This window comes from Drosophila kikkawai, chromosome X, assembly GCF_030179895.1.
Source record: "Drosophila kikkawai strain 14028-0561.14 chromosome X, DkikHiC1v2, whole genome shotgun sequence".
Taxonomy (NCBI): domain Eukaryota; kingdom Metazoa; phylum Arthropoda; class Insecta; order Diptera; family Drosophilidae; genus Drosophila; species Drosophila kikkawai.
In genome coordinates, this window is record NC_091733.1 from 13,390,649 (window position 1) to 13,408,147 (window position 17,499).

The window sequence follows — 17,499 nt, forward strand, 5'->3', positions numbered from 1 at the left end:
GTCTGTGTTGGTGTCAGTGTCCTGTCTGTGTGCCTTCGTCCTTGTGCGTACTCAACATTAATTGTAATCGCAATAGAGAGCAATTGTAATGGCAAATGACATAAGTAAGGGGCCACAGCGATGATACTGACAGCGAGAACGATAATTTGGTAACGATAACGATAACAATATAATGATAACGGTAACATAACGGAAACTTAAACCGAAACAACAAAAGCAACAACAGCAATGGCCAGAGCCAACAAGTTAATCAAATTGAATTTGTAATCAAATTGTTTAAGTATAATATTTATGTTCTCACCTGCTATATCTTGAGTTCTTTTTTGCGAATCATGTTGCGGATCCTTTGCAGGACCAAGGATTGTCAGGGATCTTCAACATTCTACGGGTGCCAGTAGCACCCTAGTTTCCAGGTCATTGTCTTCACTTTTGGTTCGGTATGGAATTTAGGTGGGATCCTTTCAGATTATTTCAAGGATTTTGGGTCTCTTTAAATTTGGGTTTTTAGTTTATAGTTTTATGTTTCAAGTCTCTAATTCAAAGTTTGTAATTTCAGTTGCTTAATTCTTGGTTTTGATCTTCACTTTTTGCTTTTAGTTTTTAGATTCAGATCCTATTTTCGATTTGTGTTTGTTTTTGATTCTTTTTCAAATATTTTTTCAATTTGTTTGAATTTTTTGTTTGTTAAATTATTTACGTATTATTTATACACATTTAAAGAGAATCTTTTTTGGTTGATGGTGGGAATTTTTAACTTTCTCTTTGAAAGTTCACCCTGTATATATATTTGTAATGATCTAGGGTTTTTTAAATACATGTAGAATATATTGATATTTCCTTTAGTTATTTTGTAAAAAAATAACCATCATATAATTCCATAATTAGAAATAATCGATAATGCAGGATATGTGGGGATTTTCTTTGTGTATTCCTTGATTTAAAAGGATTCTTTGTGGTTTTAAAAAATCGGGATATATTCACCAAATAATTCTATAAAGCACAATATATGTTTATAGTAAGTATTTAATCGTTTTGATATATCTTTTTCCTTGTTAAGTTCAATCTGGTATAGTTGTCATTTCCGTTTTGTTTCTTTTTCGATAAGTTTAGTGTCTTTAAAGATCGATTAGTTCGATGACGATGACGTGTCAGTTTATGTTTCAAATTCAGAGTCCAAAGCCTTGCTTTGCTTTTTCGACTTGATTAGCTCGATCAAATACCTAACAATCAGCTTGATCTGATATAGATTTGTATAGTACTGATCAAGAAAACTGTTCATTCCGATTAATTAAATATTTAAAAGTTTTTTTTATGATTCAAATATTTCTCAATCTACTACTTTTTTCCAGATTCTTTGTGTCGTTGTTACTTGTATTTCATGTGAATAGCCTCGTTTTAGAGTGGTTTTTGTGTAGATTTTAATTTGTTTTAAGGGATTTAAAGATTTATAATCGATGATTTTCGATTATTTATAATTTATATTTGGTTTTGATTAAATATGACATTTAGATAATTATTTGAAACATTTATAATGATTGCTGATTCCACTTCTTTTGTACTAAAGAAGTTATCTCTTGTCTTCAATTTAATTTACTTTCTTTTGAATCGATCCCTTCTTATGATATTGATTTTGAAAATGGTTTCCAACTATCGCCTTCGTTTATTTATCTTGTTATCGCCTTTCACTTTGTCTCTGTTAACGTAAATTTGTTTCACTTGATATGTTTACTGTTGAGGGAAACAGAAAAAAAAATGCCACAAAAAAGAAAGGGAAATTTAAATTTTAATATTTTTTTTTTTTAATAAAAAAAACACTTGGAAAAACAAACACTCGGCCTAAGCTGGGAAAACGCTTCACTTGGCACTTTGAAAACACGCACAGCAAAAAACAAAGAAGGAGCAACAGCAACAATTTTCGCGCCTTTTTCTGCAGCTTTGGAGCCAAACAGCCGATTTTAAATATATGTATATAATATTTTTTAATTGAATTTTAATTTTAGTTTTTAATTTAAATTCTTAATTTTATTTTAGAGTTTTTTTTTTATGCTTTTTGATTTGATTTTGAAATTGTTTGGCTTCTTCTGCGGCAGCCAAATTTTTGGCGCTCAAAGACTGACTAAAAGCTGTCTCAGTCCAAAATGTGCCTCCCACTACTGCTGTTCCTGCTTCTACTACTGCTGCTATGTGGCTGCCACTGCTCCTGCTGCTCCTCGTGCTGCTGCTGCCGGGGTTTTATCGAGTGCCAACGAACCGTTTCCAACTACCTTCGGCCGCTAACTAGGAGCTCGACGAGCTCGGCGCCTCAATTTAAACCCTTCGTCTTCGGCTGCATTGCGGAAAAGCGAGACCAGAGCCGAAGGCGGGACTCGGAAAAGCCCAGTGCGCCCCCACGAAAGCTGGGCCAGCGACCTGGTTTGCGGCCAGGAAAGCGGAAGCTCCTGCGGAGGTGTGTGTGGGTGGACCACTTGTTGCCATGTGCCGGGCGAGCTTTGCAACTACCAAAGCTGATATCTAAGTCCACGAACCAAGAACCAAGAACCTCCTCCACATATGGAACAAAAGCGACAATTAACAATTAAGTTTAGCTTACAGCTTAGAAAAACCTGTCAATTAGAGGTAACTTTTACGAGTTCTACGCGAGTTTTTAAAGCTTTTTGAGATATTTTTATTCTTCAAATTGATATTTATTTAGTTTTATATGTTAATTTTGTTGGACAAATCAAAGTTAAAAAAAACCATAAATATTTTTATTTTAATTATAAACATTTAAATGGCTAATCGATAATCGGCTCAAGTATTAATATTCCAACGCGTTTTGAAATATTTTTGTAGCTTTAATTTAATTTCCTTTATTTCTTCTCTTTCTACTTAATTTCAGTTAGAACCTCAAGATATAAGGTCAGTGAACCCAGAATAAGCCCATTCCACTTTCGCTCTGTATGGTTTTCCAAGTCTTAGCACCTTAAAGCCTTTACCTTTTCCAATTAAACTAGGCAGAGACACCTGTTTGCGTTGCGAATTAAGTTCCTCATTAAATCGATAGAATGTGTGTGTGTGTGTGTGTCTGAGTGTGCTTATTTATGCAAATATTATTGTACACTGAGAGTGTGTGAGAGATCCCACACTCGAGTTCCTAATCCCTTGTACTTCCGTGTCCACGTGGAGCGTAATGGAAGCCTTTCTTTCCGATCCCCGCGAGAGTTGAAAGAATCTTTTTTGATATTGAAATGAATGCATCCATAAAAAATGTGTCCTATTTTTACTGAAATTTAAAATTTAAATAATGGGATTTCATGATTTTTTTGGAGCAGTAATATTTATCGTAGCTTTTTTAGATATATCAGACCAACACAATCGGAAAAATAGAAAAAATCTATGTCCCTAGCCATAGTTTGTACATCCTTGGCTATAATTTGTTTCTTTGTTTTTAGTAAAGTAAATTTTCCATTTCCATTGAAAGCTTACAGTGCATTCAATAAGTTTATATCCATTGCTTTATTTTTTCTATACATACATTTGGTTTGCCGCTGCTTGTTGTGTGTGAGAGTGTGGTGTGTTAAGTAATTTGTGCAAAAATTTATTTAAAGCTAAGTTATACCTATGGTTGTATACATTAGGCGTAAAATATATGCATATCTATATATATATATATATATATATATATCGATATATGTATGTATGTGTGTATTGTGCATACAGTGCGTTTCAGAACCATAAGAACATTGTGCTTAAAGTTAAGTTAAAGCCAGGATTGGTAAATACAAAAAAAGCCTAATCTCTTACTAAAAGAGCCCAAGAGTTTAACTGAGAAAACTCAAAAAAAATATATATTCACTTAATCAAATGAACTTTTACAAAAATAATAAATTATAGTATTGTTTAGCTTAAAAATTATGCTTTAGCAAATGGCGAATATTTTTAATTAAGGTTTTATAGCAACAACATTGCTTCTTACAGCTATGATACGCACTATATATGGTTAAACTAGAGTGGGTCGATTTTTGTTATGGCTACCAAAAGGTATTTCCTGCCAGCTTTAGTATTCGATTATAGCAGAAGTATAAAAATAAGCATCCTAATAACCAAATTGAATTTCGAAAACTAATACTTTTTGGGAACTTAAACTGAGATATTAAGCGTGAAGGTTAGAACTTTTCTTTAGATCAAAACCGACCCATTCCGGCAAGTGCACGTTTTTGTATGTTCTATGTGTATGTTTTTTTTTTTTCTTTTTTTTTATTATTCAGGCAGGAGCTGCTATCCATCGAATACTTTGGGGTCTTCTCTCTCCTCGAAGCGGCAATTGGATTGCAGATCGCTCAGGATAAGGATTAGGATCGAGCTGGTTACTCTCCCATCAAAACATGCCGTCCGACCTCGCCACCGGGATAAGCACAATGAGGAAGATGACAAAGTTGCGCATGACCAGCCGCCAGTCGCTGGGCACTGCATACGGCAGCAGGATCTGCGTCAGCCGGTGCACCTCATGCGAGGCGCATACAAATATAAACGATGTGATGATCATGTTCAGCGTGGGAAACCCGGGCAGCAGCACAAGCACACCATGACGATCGGCGGCCAGCCAAATGTGATACTGGCAGACAAACAGTTCCAACGAGATCCTTCCGAACCAAGCAAAGAACGCCGAGTAGCGTGTCCTTAATATGCCCGATATGTTCCTCAACACCACATAGCCCACTATCGGTATAAACAGGATGTACGAGTGTATCTCCTCGCAGTTCTGAACGTTGCGGCACAGGAAGGAGAAGGCGGTGTACACGCCCACCCCCAGCAGGGCCAGCAGGGTGACCGAGATGGAGGTGCGTCGCGCAAAGAGATTCCCATGATTGTTGTCATCAAAGACACTATACTTCTGGGCGATGTGAAAGCAGGCGGCATAGATCATGCCAAAGACCACCGTATACCTGTCCAGCTTCCACTGGTGCCACCATTCATGCAGATCATCGTCCGTCGTCACAAACAGCGCCTTCCAGGGACGCGTTACAAAGATTCGCTCAAAGAATACCTCCGACATGAACAGCACCGTGATTCCACCGAGACATCCTATAAACTTGCACACCAAATAGAGGTAATGCAACGGATTGGCGTCCACTGAGGCGGCAGAGATCCGAGGAGGCAATGCCAGCACCAAGTAGACCACACACAGCCAGAAGGAGAGGAGCGGAACAAAGTAATAGAACTGATACGGCCGGTTCATGCAGAAGCACAGCAGCACGCTGAGGAAGTTCGCCCGGAACATGGCCTGGAAGAAACGCACAAACAACGAGCCACCATTGCTACCCGTCTGCCACAAGTGGCTGAAGTGCGTGTAGCCGGTGAGGAAGAAGTAACCGGAGATTAGCAGCTTAATGTGCATATGGATGGGCAGGATGCGCTGTGCCCCCGTCATATAGTATATAAGCACAACCAGCAGTATCCACCCTCGCAGCTCATCCGTTTGATCACGATTCAGGACCTTGGTAAACCGCGAATCCTCGGTGAAAAACAGGCCCAAGGCGAAGACATAGCCCACGGGTATCCAGAAGCTGAACTCCGAGTAGTATTTGTTTTCCTTCATGAAGAAGTTGGTGCGGTCGCAGAGGTAGAAGTAGGCCAGGATGAGTCCCAGCAGGGACAGGGATACCATAGGCGTGCTGGCTCCCCCTCCTCCTCGCACGCCATCCTGCGACTGATATTGCTGCTGCTCCTGTTGCTGTAGCGGCACATACAGTGTCTGTCCCTGCAAATGAAGCATCCATCGTCTTAAACACAAACCGCAGACCAGGCACATGCACACCCCGAACAAGGCGTATGCCACAATCTGGAGCGTGGTGTGCGGCTCGGAGCTGCTGCAGCAGGTGCCATCGTTGTAGTTCATGTAATCGTTGCAGTACATATTCCACAACAGCTGCACCTCCAGCCGCTGCCCATGGGCGCACAGCTGATGCCCCTCGGCGGCATTGTCCAGCAGTCCGTTGGCTATGTGCCAGGCGGATTCCCACACACTGACCTCCGTGTAGCGGAAGACGCCACGCGCCACGTTGTTCAGCCGTTCGATGTGTTCGTTCTGCAGAAGCTTCCAATTGGCGGGCAACTTCTCCTCATCCACGCGATCCGCCAGTTTCCAGAGCACACGCGACGTTTGGGCCACCAAACGATGAAAGGGTGCCACGAGGAGCGTGAGATTTGCGGCATATTGACGCAGCACATCGTCGGTGGTGTTGCCGGCCAAGAGACCGGCATAGGTGAAGCCCACCACATACACCGAGGATAGCTGCTTCTCGGCCTCCAAATGATACAGACGCTCCACTAGCGAGGGACTCACCTCCTCCGCTTGGATGTACTGGGCCAACATGTGTAGCTTTTGGTCCTCGAAGCGGGCCGAGCGGCTGGCATTATTGTCGTCGGTATCCTGCGCTTGCTCCTGATCCTGATCCTTGGGCAGACGTAGCTGCTCCACAAAACGGTCGTACAGCAGGCGGACACTGGCGTCGCCGATGAACACAAAGTTGTTCTTGTTGTCGAAGAAGGCAAGGTAGCGCAGGCAACGCCGCGTATCGCTGGAGAGGGGGGAGTGATTCCAGTAGTGAGTCATGGGCCCAGGTGGAGGGGTTATCTATGCGATGACTACTCACGTGAGGGAGTACTTGTGCACCATGCAGCCGTACGGCTGCCACTCGTTGTCGCCCTTGAAGCGGCCCTTGGACAGCAGCCACTGGCAGGAGTCGCTACCTAAGAGGCGGAGATAATAACCAGGATAAATCAATAAGGAGGAGAGGCTTCTACCCACCATAGTTCCAATTAAGCAGGCCGTGGTAGAGTATAAAGCCCAGCACTAGGAGTAGGGCCACCTTCTTGGCATTTGTGGCGTTCAGCTGCTCCATGAACACATCAGCCTTTGTGGGCAAACGCTGACCGCCGCCGCCGGAGCCGCCAATGCAGATGCCGCCCAGCTCTGGACTGACTGGGGATGGAGTTGACCCACCTCCTGATGCAGCTCTGCCAGTCGTGGCTCCTCCTGCTCCGGTTCCCCCGCCGCCGCCACCTCCTCCTCCTCCTCCTCCATTGCCGCGTAATTCCCGAAGCTCCATAATTGACGACGTCCGTCTCCTCCGCTCCACTCCCCGCTCACTGGCTCGCTCTCCCTCTTTCTTGCTCTCTCTCTTTCTTATGGAGTGACTTTAGAGAGTATTGCATGGCCGGGGCACCAGCATCTATCCTTGGACTCCTTGGCTGCTGTGTCTCTGTTGCAGTTTCGGGGCTTTATTTATTGATTTCACAGCCAAGAATGAACTTGCTTCGCCGGCCGATAGGCGCCCCGCTATCTCTGCAGCTGCCAAACACCCGCCCACCCCCGCATTTCCCCTGCACGCCCGCGCCTATCGTTATCGAACAGCTGATGATGGCGGGTGGCCCGGGCGAATGGCAACCGCACGGCAAACAATTATCTGTTATCGTTATCGGGGCAGGCAGAAATATTTAAAACGTCAAAAGTTTTCACTAAATGTTTTAAATTCTTCGATTCAAACGCACAGTCTTAGATGGTGGAGGTAAAGGAGCACCCAATGGACAACTGCCAGCTGTTTGTGCAGCTGCGCAACCTATTTCAGGCCTACGATAGCCAGACCAAGCGCCTGAACACATTCCTCTACTGGAGCGGTAAGCTCTTCTGTGATTTTTCTTCCTTTTCCGCAGTTAAGAAATGTTTTTTCTTAAGGCAACGAGGAGCGCATCGATGAATTATGTACACAAGTCGTCCAACTGCTGGTGGAGCATGAACTGGTGATCCAGAAGCCACATGCCAAACGCCCAAATGAGCTGCAGACACTGCCGACCGGCCCTGAGGCCATATCGCACCTGCGCGGCGTCCTCATCCTATTGCTGGTCAACACGGCGGCCATTACCAACGGCAGTCAGTCCCCGTGGAGCCTGCAATGTCAGCATTTGTGCCAGCAGTTGCCCCAAATGCCACAGTTCCTCACCGTGGCCATTGCCATGCGCTGTGGTCTCCAGCAGCCGCTGCTGGAGTTCCTCGAGTGCGGCCCCCGCTGGGCCACAGCTCAGTATTATGGTTCCCTCAACGAAGCCTTGGGCCATGTCTCTCCAGATCGGATGGACGCCTTGACATGGATTTCGGGCACTTTAAAGGCCGCCGGTCGTGCGGATATTGCAGATATGAATGAGATCCTGGTCCGCGAGATGGGCAGGATGCTGCAGCGTCACTTGCTCGACTCGGCCGAACGCCTCCAGGAGCTGCGGCCAACGCCACGCAAGGTGTACCTGGCCAAGGCCATGGTGATGCTACTAGAAGTCCTCCTAGAGGCTTTAGAACCACCTGGGAAGCCGGCATACTTCCACACCTACAATAGCCTGAGTCTGGAAACTGATCATCCGCCGGGTCAGACTTACACCCAGAGCGATGCCAAGCCCTATGCCAAAATCTTAATGGATGCCTTGCAGCGCATCGTGGAGAAGGTGTCGGTGGATATATTCATGTATTGGATGGAGATACCATCGCCTTGGACCCTCTACAACTACCAGACCCACATCTGCCACCAGTCAGCGGAGGTGCTCAAGGCGGTGAAACCGTACCAAGAGCTCTGCAAGCACGAGGTCTGCGCCCAGCTCCTCAACTTTGCCCAGTCGGCTTTAACGTTTGAGGACATACTGGCGGGCAAGAGCATCGGTGAGCTGTTGGCCTTCCTCGATGGCGATTCGGGACCCGTCACCAAAGAGCAGCTGCTGCTGGGTCTGGAGTGCCTCCTTCAGCGACCGATTGCCTTGGGCAACGATGAGTGCGTGGAGACAATGGCCAAGCATGTGGGCCTGCTCGGCCTGAAGCATGCCAAGCTTATACTCAAGCATTTGGGTCAAGTCGAGGGCGCCCGAAAGGCGATGCAAGATATAAAGTTGGAGAAAATGGAAGAGGAGGCCCGAATGGATATAAAGCTGGAGAAAATGGAAGAGGAGGAGGAGGAGGCGGAGGAGAGCGACGGGGAAGAGCAGGAGGAATATTATCAACTGCTGCACCTGGTTCTCCTGCCCATATACTCGCAGTGCCGCCTGCAAGACAAGATCCTTTTGCTACAGTTTCGCGATGAGTTGGGCATCACCAACGCCTTCTTCTTTGCGGCACCCAATCTTCAGGAGCGTCGCATCAGCTTCTTCAACAATCTCAATAGCCGCAACCGGACCATAGAGCATCAGTTACTGATATTTTTCTTTGAGGAACCCAACGAATCCTGGCTGGCCCTGGCCAAGTTGGGTATGGCACATGCCCGATTCTCCGACTACTTTTGGCACATGGCCATGCACTGTGCCCAGCACGCGGTCCACCAGATGGCTTACTTGGCCAACCAGCTGCTAACTGATGATAACGCCCTGCTCAAGGGCAACGCCTCGAGCTTCCTGCTCTCCCTCTACGTCCATCCATTGATCCTGAACGGACTGATCAAGCTGCGGGCCAATATCTATCGTGTGAGCCTGCGCCATAACATTCTGCCCTATAGCCTGGAGCAGCTCAGAGCTGCCCAATCTGACTTTCTCGTGGCCTGTGGCGCTGGCCTGTATGAATTTGCTGCGAACCTAAAGTATACCATACTGCGACGCATTCTGCAGCTGCTCAGGCAGCTGAAAGTCGTTGAGCAGGAGATTCAGGTCTGCGGTCGTCGGCAGCTGCTGCAGATGCACCGAGAGTGCTGGCGCAACTCCAAAGCCGAGGAGGCTGTGCTCCAGGCCCTGAACTATGTGGATATGCACCGGCACCTGCCCAAGTGGCGCCAGGCTCACATACCGCTAGCCACACAGCTTCTGGCCTCCATCGATGCCCTACGCTACACTATGACCTCCTTTGATTGGGAGCGCGTGGATCTGCTCGGCGAGGCGGTGAGCTATTGGCGGGAGAATACCAATAGTCTAATGTTCCTCAATACAGGTGAGTTGCAGCAATCTAAAGAGTACTCTTTAGACTTGTTATAAAATTCTTTTTTTTTATAGAATTTCGCGAGAAGCTTGATGCTTGTGCCGCATACTTGCAACACCAGGAGTTCCTCACTGCCGAGCTGCCGCCGCCGGATGATCCCAACTACCGGCGCGAGTTTATACGCTGGGTGACGCAGGCCAGCGCCCATGAAGCCACCACTCTCTTTCGCCAAAGCATCGCGTCGCGCAGCGATTATGTTATCTTCTTTGATCTCGCCAAGGCCGTGGAACACGACAATTGCAAGAACTCAAATGAGGCCTACATATTCCTCTTTGGCTGCTACGTGAATGCCTGCATTGGGTGCACACGTGGCCGCAAGGGCAGTTCCAAGAAGCGGGAGCTGGGTCAGCGCCTGGCATTGATTGCAGGCGGTTCGCCGAAGGGAACACTGTCGGAAGTGAGGCAGAAGATGGCCCTATACACCGCCAGCGGCAAGAATAAATCCGGATAAAGCATTTTGCCACATTATCTGATAATACTCCATATCCTTTGAAAGGATACGATTAAGTTTTTGAAGAATTGAAATATTAAATTTCGAATTTACATATATTTATATTTATTTTTATGGTTACTCTGAGTTCCAAAACAAAAAACGGATTGTATTAGGGTTTACTCTAATTTTTCTGTTTCAAATTTGAAATTTGAATTTCTGTCATGCGAATTTATCGATTAATGCAATTTGAGATGGGAGGTGTGTGGCTGGTAATGGAAAATATATATATTTTCTTTTTTGAAAAAGGTTTACCGTACAATCGCGGAGAATAAAAAATATATATTTCTAATTCTATATTCTAAAGTCACGAAGTTCAAATTAATTATATATATTAAACTTTGTAACCGATGTTTACTATCGTATTATCGATGATGATATTATCGATAACATCCGTTAGTCTCATCTCTAAATTGACAGGCGTTTTTCTGACAGAATTTGTGGCTTTGCATTGCGTACGAAAATTAACGAAAGGAAAACCCGAAAACGTGAAAAACATTCGACTAGACTGGAGTGAAAACTAGCCGAAGGTAGTGAAAAAACGCACGTTGATCGTAGTTTTTTCCAAAATAACTGCACGCGACTGTAGAAACCGCTGTGCGTGTGTTAGTGTGAGTCTCTCGGCCATTCCTTTATTTTTTTTTTGTCCGTTTTCGCAAGCGTGTGTGTGTGGTCGCATCAAATTTACCGATATTCCGGACAGTGAGCGAAACGGGCGAGGAAAACGCGCAGTGTGAAAAGGAAATAACACGGGGGGAAAAACGAAGAAAAAAAGCTAACGAAACAAGCAAAATTTGCTTCAGAAATAAAAACAACAGCAGGCATTTAGTTCTGTTCGGAGAGTATTGGCGAAAAAAACGCAAACGTAAGCGAAAAATCAAGCATCCGTGTCTCACCTCTCTCCCTGTCTCTGTCACACAGCCCCTGCCACCCCCTGTCCCTGGCCCTTTCCCTGTTTCACTCTTTATTTGTCTCTCCCTGTTTATATATGTGTTAAAAATATATATATGGACGTGAGTGTGTGTAATTCAATTCCGTGTGCATTTCCTTAACAGCCAACAACATCATCAAAAAGGACGAACCGCACAAACACAAACGGAAATTTAACAACGTTAAAAAAAGAGGAGCGCAGAGCAGCGCCGCGACACGAACAACAACAACAATCAGCCAGCAGTCGCAGCAGAAGAAGCTTCAAGAGCCGCCAAAATGAGCAAGCCACTCTATGAGACCCCGCTGACCATTGACCCGGAGCATGAATTGCGCTTTGTTGGTAAGTGAACGAAAGATTATTGCATTCTGTGTGTTTTGGTGGGAAGGTCGCCGCATATCGACCAAAGAACTAACGCCGAATTCACCTCCAATTTGTTGCAAATTCGCTTCGAAGGGCCGACCGACCGAGGAGCAAACTGCAAAGTTCGCTCGCACGCACACACGCGCAGCAGGCAAGCGCGTTCTCGCCTGCTTGCGCTCTCACTCTCTCTCTCTCTCGGCTCAGTGCGATATGTGTGCTCTCTCTCGTTTACTTTCTTTTTCAGCTTATCAATAATATCCGTTGTTTTTGTTGTTCTCGCGTACGATTTTTATTCTGAATTTTTTGAGGTCTACGTGTGTCGTCTGGTCTTCTTACTTATCACACTCTTCGTCCCTCGGCCAAGTTTTTTGATGCCGGCAGCTGGCGTCGCTCTGTTTCTCTCTTCACTCGATTACCCGTCCCTCTCGCTCACGCGCTCTCACTTAGGCTCCCGCTCCCGCCCGCTCTCTGGCCCTGTGTTTTTGGCTAGCATTTTATTTTTATACGCAAAAACTTGTCATGGGCCATTTTAATTTTTTCTTGTATTTTACTTTTTGAATTTTGGCCAAGAAGCAACAGCAGCAGGAGCGGCAGCAACAACAATGCAATATGACAGCTAAGAGCACTCGCCGCACAGTGACAGAAAATGCATTAAAGACGCGTAGAAGAAAGTTTTTTTTTTTTAATAAGTAATATTTGATGTAACTGGATCAATTTTTATCAGCATATTTAATATGTTATTAACTAAACTATAAACTATTGAGGCACAAAAATTAAATACGACATTTTTAGAGAGTGAAGTTTTTGCTTTTTAGTTCCACTGTGCGCAAATATTTTCATATTTGTATTAGAACGCATTTGTGTCTGTGTGTGCCTGGGCCTTAGCCCCATTCTTTTCCCAACACCCCCCACCCCCCTTCGTTTGATCGTTGACTATTGTGGGTGGGTGCCCTGGTGTGCCGGTGTTCTAGGGCGAACAATGGAAGGGGGAGGTAGTAGCAAAAACACATGCATGACGCGACGACTTTGTCTAATGAAATTTCCTTGAAGCACACACACACACATTCAAGCACGCATAACACGCACGCACACTACGGCGGCCATTTAAAAAGCAGGAATTCGTGTTACTTTATTTTGCGGTGTTTGGCTTCCTCTTGCCTCTCCTATTCTCACTCTCACTCTCTTTGTCACTCTCCCGTAAGGAAAACGGAAGAGAATTTAGGGGTTTTGTCAAGAGGCCACGATCGATTTCTAATTGGGGCACAAAAAACAAAATTTTTGAAGTAATTCGTTGAAGTTGTTGATACCCTGCAAATAATTAATTAGTAAATGAATAAATACATAAATATTTCTTAGATATCAAGGGAACATTTAAGCTGAATGTTGAGGAAATACTTTAAAACTAATTTTTGCAAGAAAAAAATGATTTCAGTGTTAATAATACATTTTACTATTCTCGTTATTATATTATATGGTAAAACACTTTATTGCTTAACAAATTGCTTAGTTGCACTTTTTATTGCTTAACAAATTGATTAGTTGCTGTTTCTTAGCCCCACCTAATACATATTTTACTTTTAAAAAAGGGAAAGTGTGGGCTAACCACACAGTTCTTAATTAAAATTGAACTATTATTTTCTAATTAATTTTTTTTATTTATTATAATTTCTTGAATGATTTTTTAAGGACTTTATATACTCTATTAAAACTTCATTTCAAGGATATTCGTCCCTTTCCCCGTCAATCTCCATTATTTTTGTCTAGTTTTTCTATTGTCTTGTTTTTATGCCAATTCCCGATTTTGTTTTTCTTTTAATTCAATTAATTTGAACTTGCTTTTGGGCCCAATGACGCAATGGGTGTGACGTGACACAAGAACTGTGGAACGAAGTGGATGGTGGATGAAATTCGGGGGGTAAAAATGCCCCCAATAGACTAATCGAATGTGTGTTGTTTATCCTTTTCTTTATCTTATTATCGCATTTATTTATTCTTTGCAGGACCCTTCAATCGGTCCGTCGTCACAATCATGAGTCTGCGCAACAATTCGGCTTTGCCCTTGGTCTTCAAGATCAAGACAACCGCCCCGAAGCGCTACTGCGTACGTCCAAACATTGGCAAGATCCTGCCCTATCGCTCGACCCAGGTGGAAAGTAAGTATATATTTTATATCTATATGTAATACCGATCCTTATATGAATACCATTTACAGTCTGTCTGCAGCCATTCATCTACGATCAACAGGAGAAGAACAAGCACAAGTTCATGGTGCAGAGCGTCCTGGCACCCACGGATGCCGATTTAACCGATTTGAATAAATTGGTATGTAAGACAGGATTTATGCATAATGCTTTGTACAAATATTTATTTCCCTTTCCCCTGCAGTGGAAGGAACTGGAGCCGGAGCAACTGATGGACGCCAAGTTAAAGTGCGTGTTCGAGATGCCCAATAACGATGCGAATTCTGAAAACACTAGCGGCGGCGCCGGTGATATCGGCGTCGGCGGCGGCACCGGCAGTGCCGGAGGTGGCAGCGCGGGCGCAAACACTAGCTCAGCCAGTGCCGAGGCGCTCGAGAACAAGCCCAAGCTATCCAGCGAAGATAAGGTGAGTTTCATCTCGTCTACTCACCTCCCTTGTTGCTGTCTGACTTCTTGTCTCTCTTTTTCCATAAATTTAGCCCTCGAATTTGCCAGATGCAGGAGAATCCGTGGAGTCGATGGCCGGAACGATTAAGGCTCTGCGTGAGGTCAACAGCGAACTGCGAAAAGAAATTCTCCACTTGAAGGTAAGTCGATATATGTTTTCAAGGAAATTGTTTGTTTTTCGGTTGAAGTAAACCAGATATAATTTTTATCAATGGGTTCAATTCAATTTCCGAGCTAAATATCAATGAATCAGTATCAAAATCAGTTTCTGGTAATTGGGGCCTTGTCCTTAACTTTCTGGATACTTGTTGATGTTTGGATATTAATTTACTTTCTCTCTGTTGCAGGATCAAATCACACGCTACCGCAGCTCGGCGGCCATGAAGCAGGTTAATGAGCCCTATGCCCCAGTTTTGGCTGAGAAACAGATTCCAGTCTTTTACATTGCAATTGCCATTGCTGCGGCCATCTTGAGCCTTTTGCTGGGCAAGTACTTTCTCTGAATGCCATAAACACCACAACACCAACGACAGTAACACGTAACATGCAACATGCAGCAGCAGCAACAACAACATCAACAACAACATCAACAACAACAACATGCAACAGCAACAACGAAAGGCAAGCAGCAGGGGCATTCAAAACATCATGTAAAAGCTGCACCATAACAACAGCAAGAAAACAAAACTAAACAAGGAGAAAAAAAAAAAAAAAAAACAACAAAAAAGACAAAGACAAACAAAAAAGTTAAGAAATTCATAAATATATATATTCGCAAATGGTAAAATCCCTATTTCAAATCAAGGCTCAGATTTTTTTTATTGCATTTCTTTTTTCGTTTCCCAGTTTTTTTTTTTTATATTTTACATTAACGTTAACGTTAAAAATGTTACTTGAAAAGTGATTTACAACCTATATATATATATTTGTCTTAGTCGTTTTAAATATGCATTTCGAAAAAGTTGGAAAACATGGACAAAATTGCGTTGAAGTATTTTTAAGGAAAAACAAGCTTAATTTAAAAACCCAAAATTAAATAAACACACACACTATTCTATATATATATATACATTTATTTCTCAACACCGAATAAACTTGAGTTTTATAAATATTTTTTGTTTTCCGTTTGGCTTTTTTTTAGTCTTTATCTTTTTTTTTGTTTGAGAATGTACGAGTTAAAACCAATAAAAAAAGTAAATAAAAAATCTTCAGCAAGTTGCAGAATTAAAGAACAAAAAAACCTAAAACCAATCAAAGGAAAAGCTTCAAAAATATGAAAAAACCCAAAAAAAAAAAAAAAAAAAAACAAAACATTAGGAAAATGCTCTGCCAGGCCGACGCTCTCTAAGAAAAAACTAAAAAACAGCTGCTTCACCCTCCTTACTACTACCTTTCTCAAGCCCAGATCGATTATATATATGATATATTATATATAATATATAATATATGTATATAATAAAAGTCATTTAATGTTTTCGTTTGGCATTTTGCATTTACTTTCATCCCCACACACGCTATATATATATATATATATATTTATATATTGTACGATTATAATGAATTTATATAAGCAATTTGTGTTGGATCATCGGCGAGTTATATGCCTGGATATATGTCAAGGAATAAAGTATATATCTACCTTGAATAAGGTCAGCAGCAAAAATCAATCAATCAATCAAGTTTTTTATGAAAAATGTGACGACAAGACACCTATCCTACCCCTCATAGACTTGTAAAAGCTCCCTCGTGGGAGGAAATCCTCGGTAGATGGAATATAGTAACTACTTGTTCTCCTCAGTTTGTGGTTTCTTTATCTATTTTTCCTATATAGTTTGCAAAGCATCGGAAGGGTATATAGATTTAAACTACATGAACACAGACACGCATGAACGCTGTATTTTCATAGGCATGTGGAAAGAAGAACTCGTATTTAAATGTTTAACTAGAAATACAGAAGAAAAACCTAAAAATAAATGAAAAAAGAAAAGAAAACCAAGCAACTCATAAGCAAAATGTACTTGATGTCAGCTGTAGCAAATAAAACGGAAAAACCATATATAATAATAAAAATAATAATAATTATAATAATAATAAATTGTGAATTGTTTCGGTACATTTAACAATAAACCACATTTCAGAGCATTATTTAATTGAAATCCAACACACAAGACACACTCCGCAAAGGCTCCTTCGAAAAGAGAGAGTGGGAGATAGAGAAATGGAGAGAAAAAGAGTCTCTGGACAAGGCGAAGGAGCAAGGAGGAAGTCACACACAACACGCCCAAGACGAAAACAATTATTATAATAATATTTACAGCATGGAATCTTACAAACTAAGTGTTTTTTTCTTAAAGGAAAAATAAAAATGAAACATTGTTAATTAAACATCAAAAATATCATTTGAAATAAATTGAAAAAAAAAAAACATTAAAAAAATATATGTTAAGACTTGCTCCAAATATTTATTATAGTTGAAACGAATAGCTTTTGCCTATCATTTCTATAATTTGTAAATTCCTATTCAATAAATAGGTGATATGTCTGTATAGATTTATGGCCTTACAGGGTATTATACTTATAGTTTGCAACGCAGAGATGGAGTCATTTTAGACCCTATATTTTTTAATTAAAAAAATAAATAAATTAGATTCAGTGTTCAGTTTCCGAATTTAAAATATATATTTTTTTATATATGTATATAAATATCATATATATCATATATTTTATATATTTAGTTTAATATATTTCGGATATTTCATATATTTCAACTATTTTATATATATAAATTAAAATATTTCGTATTTTTTTTTGTATATAGTTTATATATCTATTTTTGTTTAGTTATTATATTTTTAAGTCTTAAATTCTTTAAAAATTATCGTATAAAATTTTGGATAAATATTTAATTTGAATGCCCCTTATTATCATAATTTCAGTAAGAAACGCAGTGAAAGGCATTTTCGACCCTATAAATCATATATAATTTTGATCAGCATCGTCAGCCGAGTCAATCTAGCCATGTCTGGTGGAAACTATTTTTTTGCCATTTTTTTTTAAATTCTATAGTAACCCCTTATAGAATTTAAAA

General features: G+C 41.9%; 3 protein-coding genes across 4 annotated transcripts; 2 read left to right on the top strand and 1 right to left on the bottom strand.

Annotated features, from left to right (window-relative positions):
• Nucleotides 1–4,184: 4,184 nt before the first annotated feature.
• LOC108079430 (N-acetylneuraminate (7)9-O-acetyltransferase) lies at nucleotides 4,185–7,362 on the bottom strand. Its single transcript, XM_017173762.3, has 3 exons — nucleotides 6,791–7,362; nucleotides 6,636–6,732; nucleotides 4,185–6,560 (listed from the first exon to the last, which is right to left on the bottom strand). Exons 1-3 carry the CDS (start codon nucleotides 7,089–7,091, stop codon nucleotides 4,358–4,360), a joined length of 2,601 nt encoding a protein of 866 aa, XP_017029251.1. The 5' UTR covers nucleotides 7,092–7,362; the 3' UTR covers nucleotides 4,185–4,357.
• An 84-nt stretch (nucleotides 7,363–7,446) lies between these two features.
• On the top strand, nucleotides 7,447–10,531 carry Glos (Gaulos). Its single transcript, XM_017173777.3, has 3 exons — nucleotides 7,447–7,659; nucleotides 7,718–9,934; nucleotides 9,997–10,531. Exons 1-3 carry the CDS (start codon nucleotides 7,542–7,544, stop codon nucleotides 10,431–10,433), a joined length of 2,772 nt encoding a protein of 923 aa, XP_017029266.1. The 5' UTR covers nucleotides 7,447–7,541; the 3' UTR covers nucleotides 10,434–10,531.
• Nucleotides 10,532–10,886: 355 nt separating this feature from the next.
• On the top strand, nucleotides 10,887–15,722 carry Vap33 (VAMP-associated protein 33kDa). 2 transcript variants are annotated; one of them, XM_017173796.3, is made up of 7 exons: nucleotides 10,887–11,337; nucleotides 11,528–11,742; nucleotides 13,764–13,916; nucleotides 13,976–14,085; nucleotides 14,149–14,370; nucleotides 14,444–14,551; nucleotides 14,759–15,722. In XM_017173796.3, the coding sequence occupies exons 2-7, from the start codon at nucleotides 11,679–11,681 to the stop codon at nucleotides 14,912–14,914; spliced, it is 813 nt and encodes a 270-aa protein (XP_017029285.1). In that variant the 5' UTR covers nucleotides 10,887–11,337; nucleotides 11,528–11,678; the 3' UTR covers nucleotides 14,915–15,722. The 2 variants fall into 2 exon arrangements, with proteins under 2 accessions (XP_017029285.1, XP_070144204.1); XM_070288103.1 differs by lacking the exons at nucleotides 10,887–11,337; nucleotides 11,528–11,742 and adding an exon at nucleotides 13,462–13,678.
• Nucleotides 15,723–17,499: the final 1,777 nt, after the last annotated feature.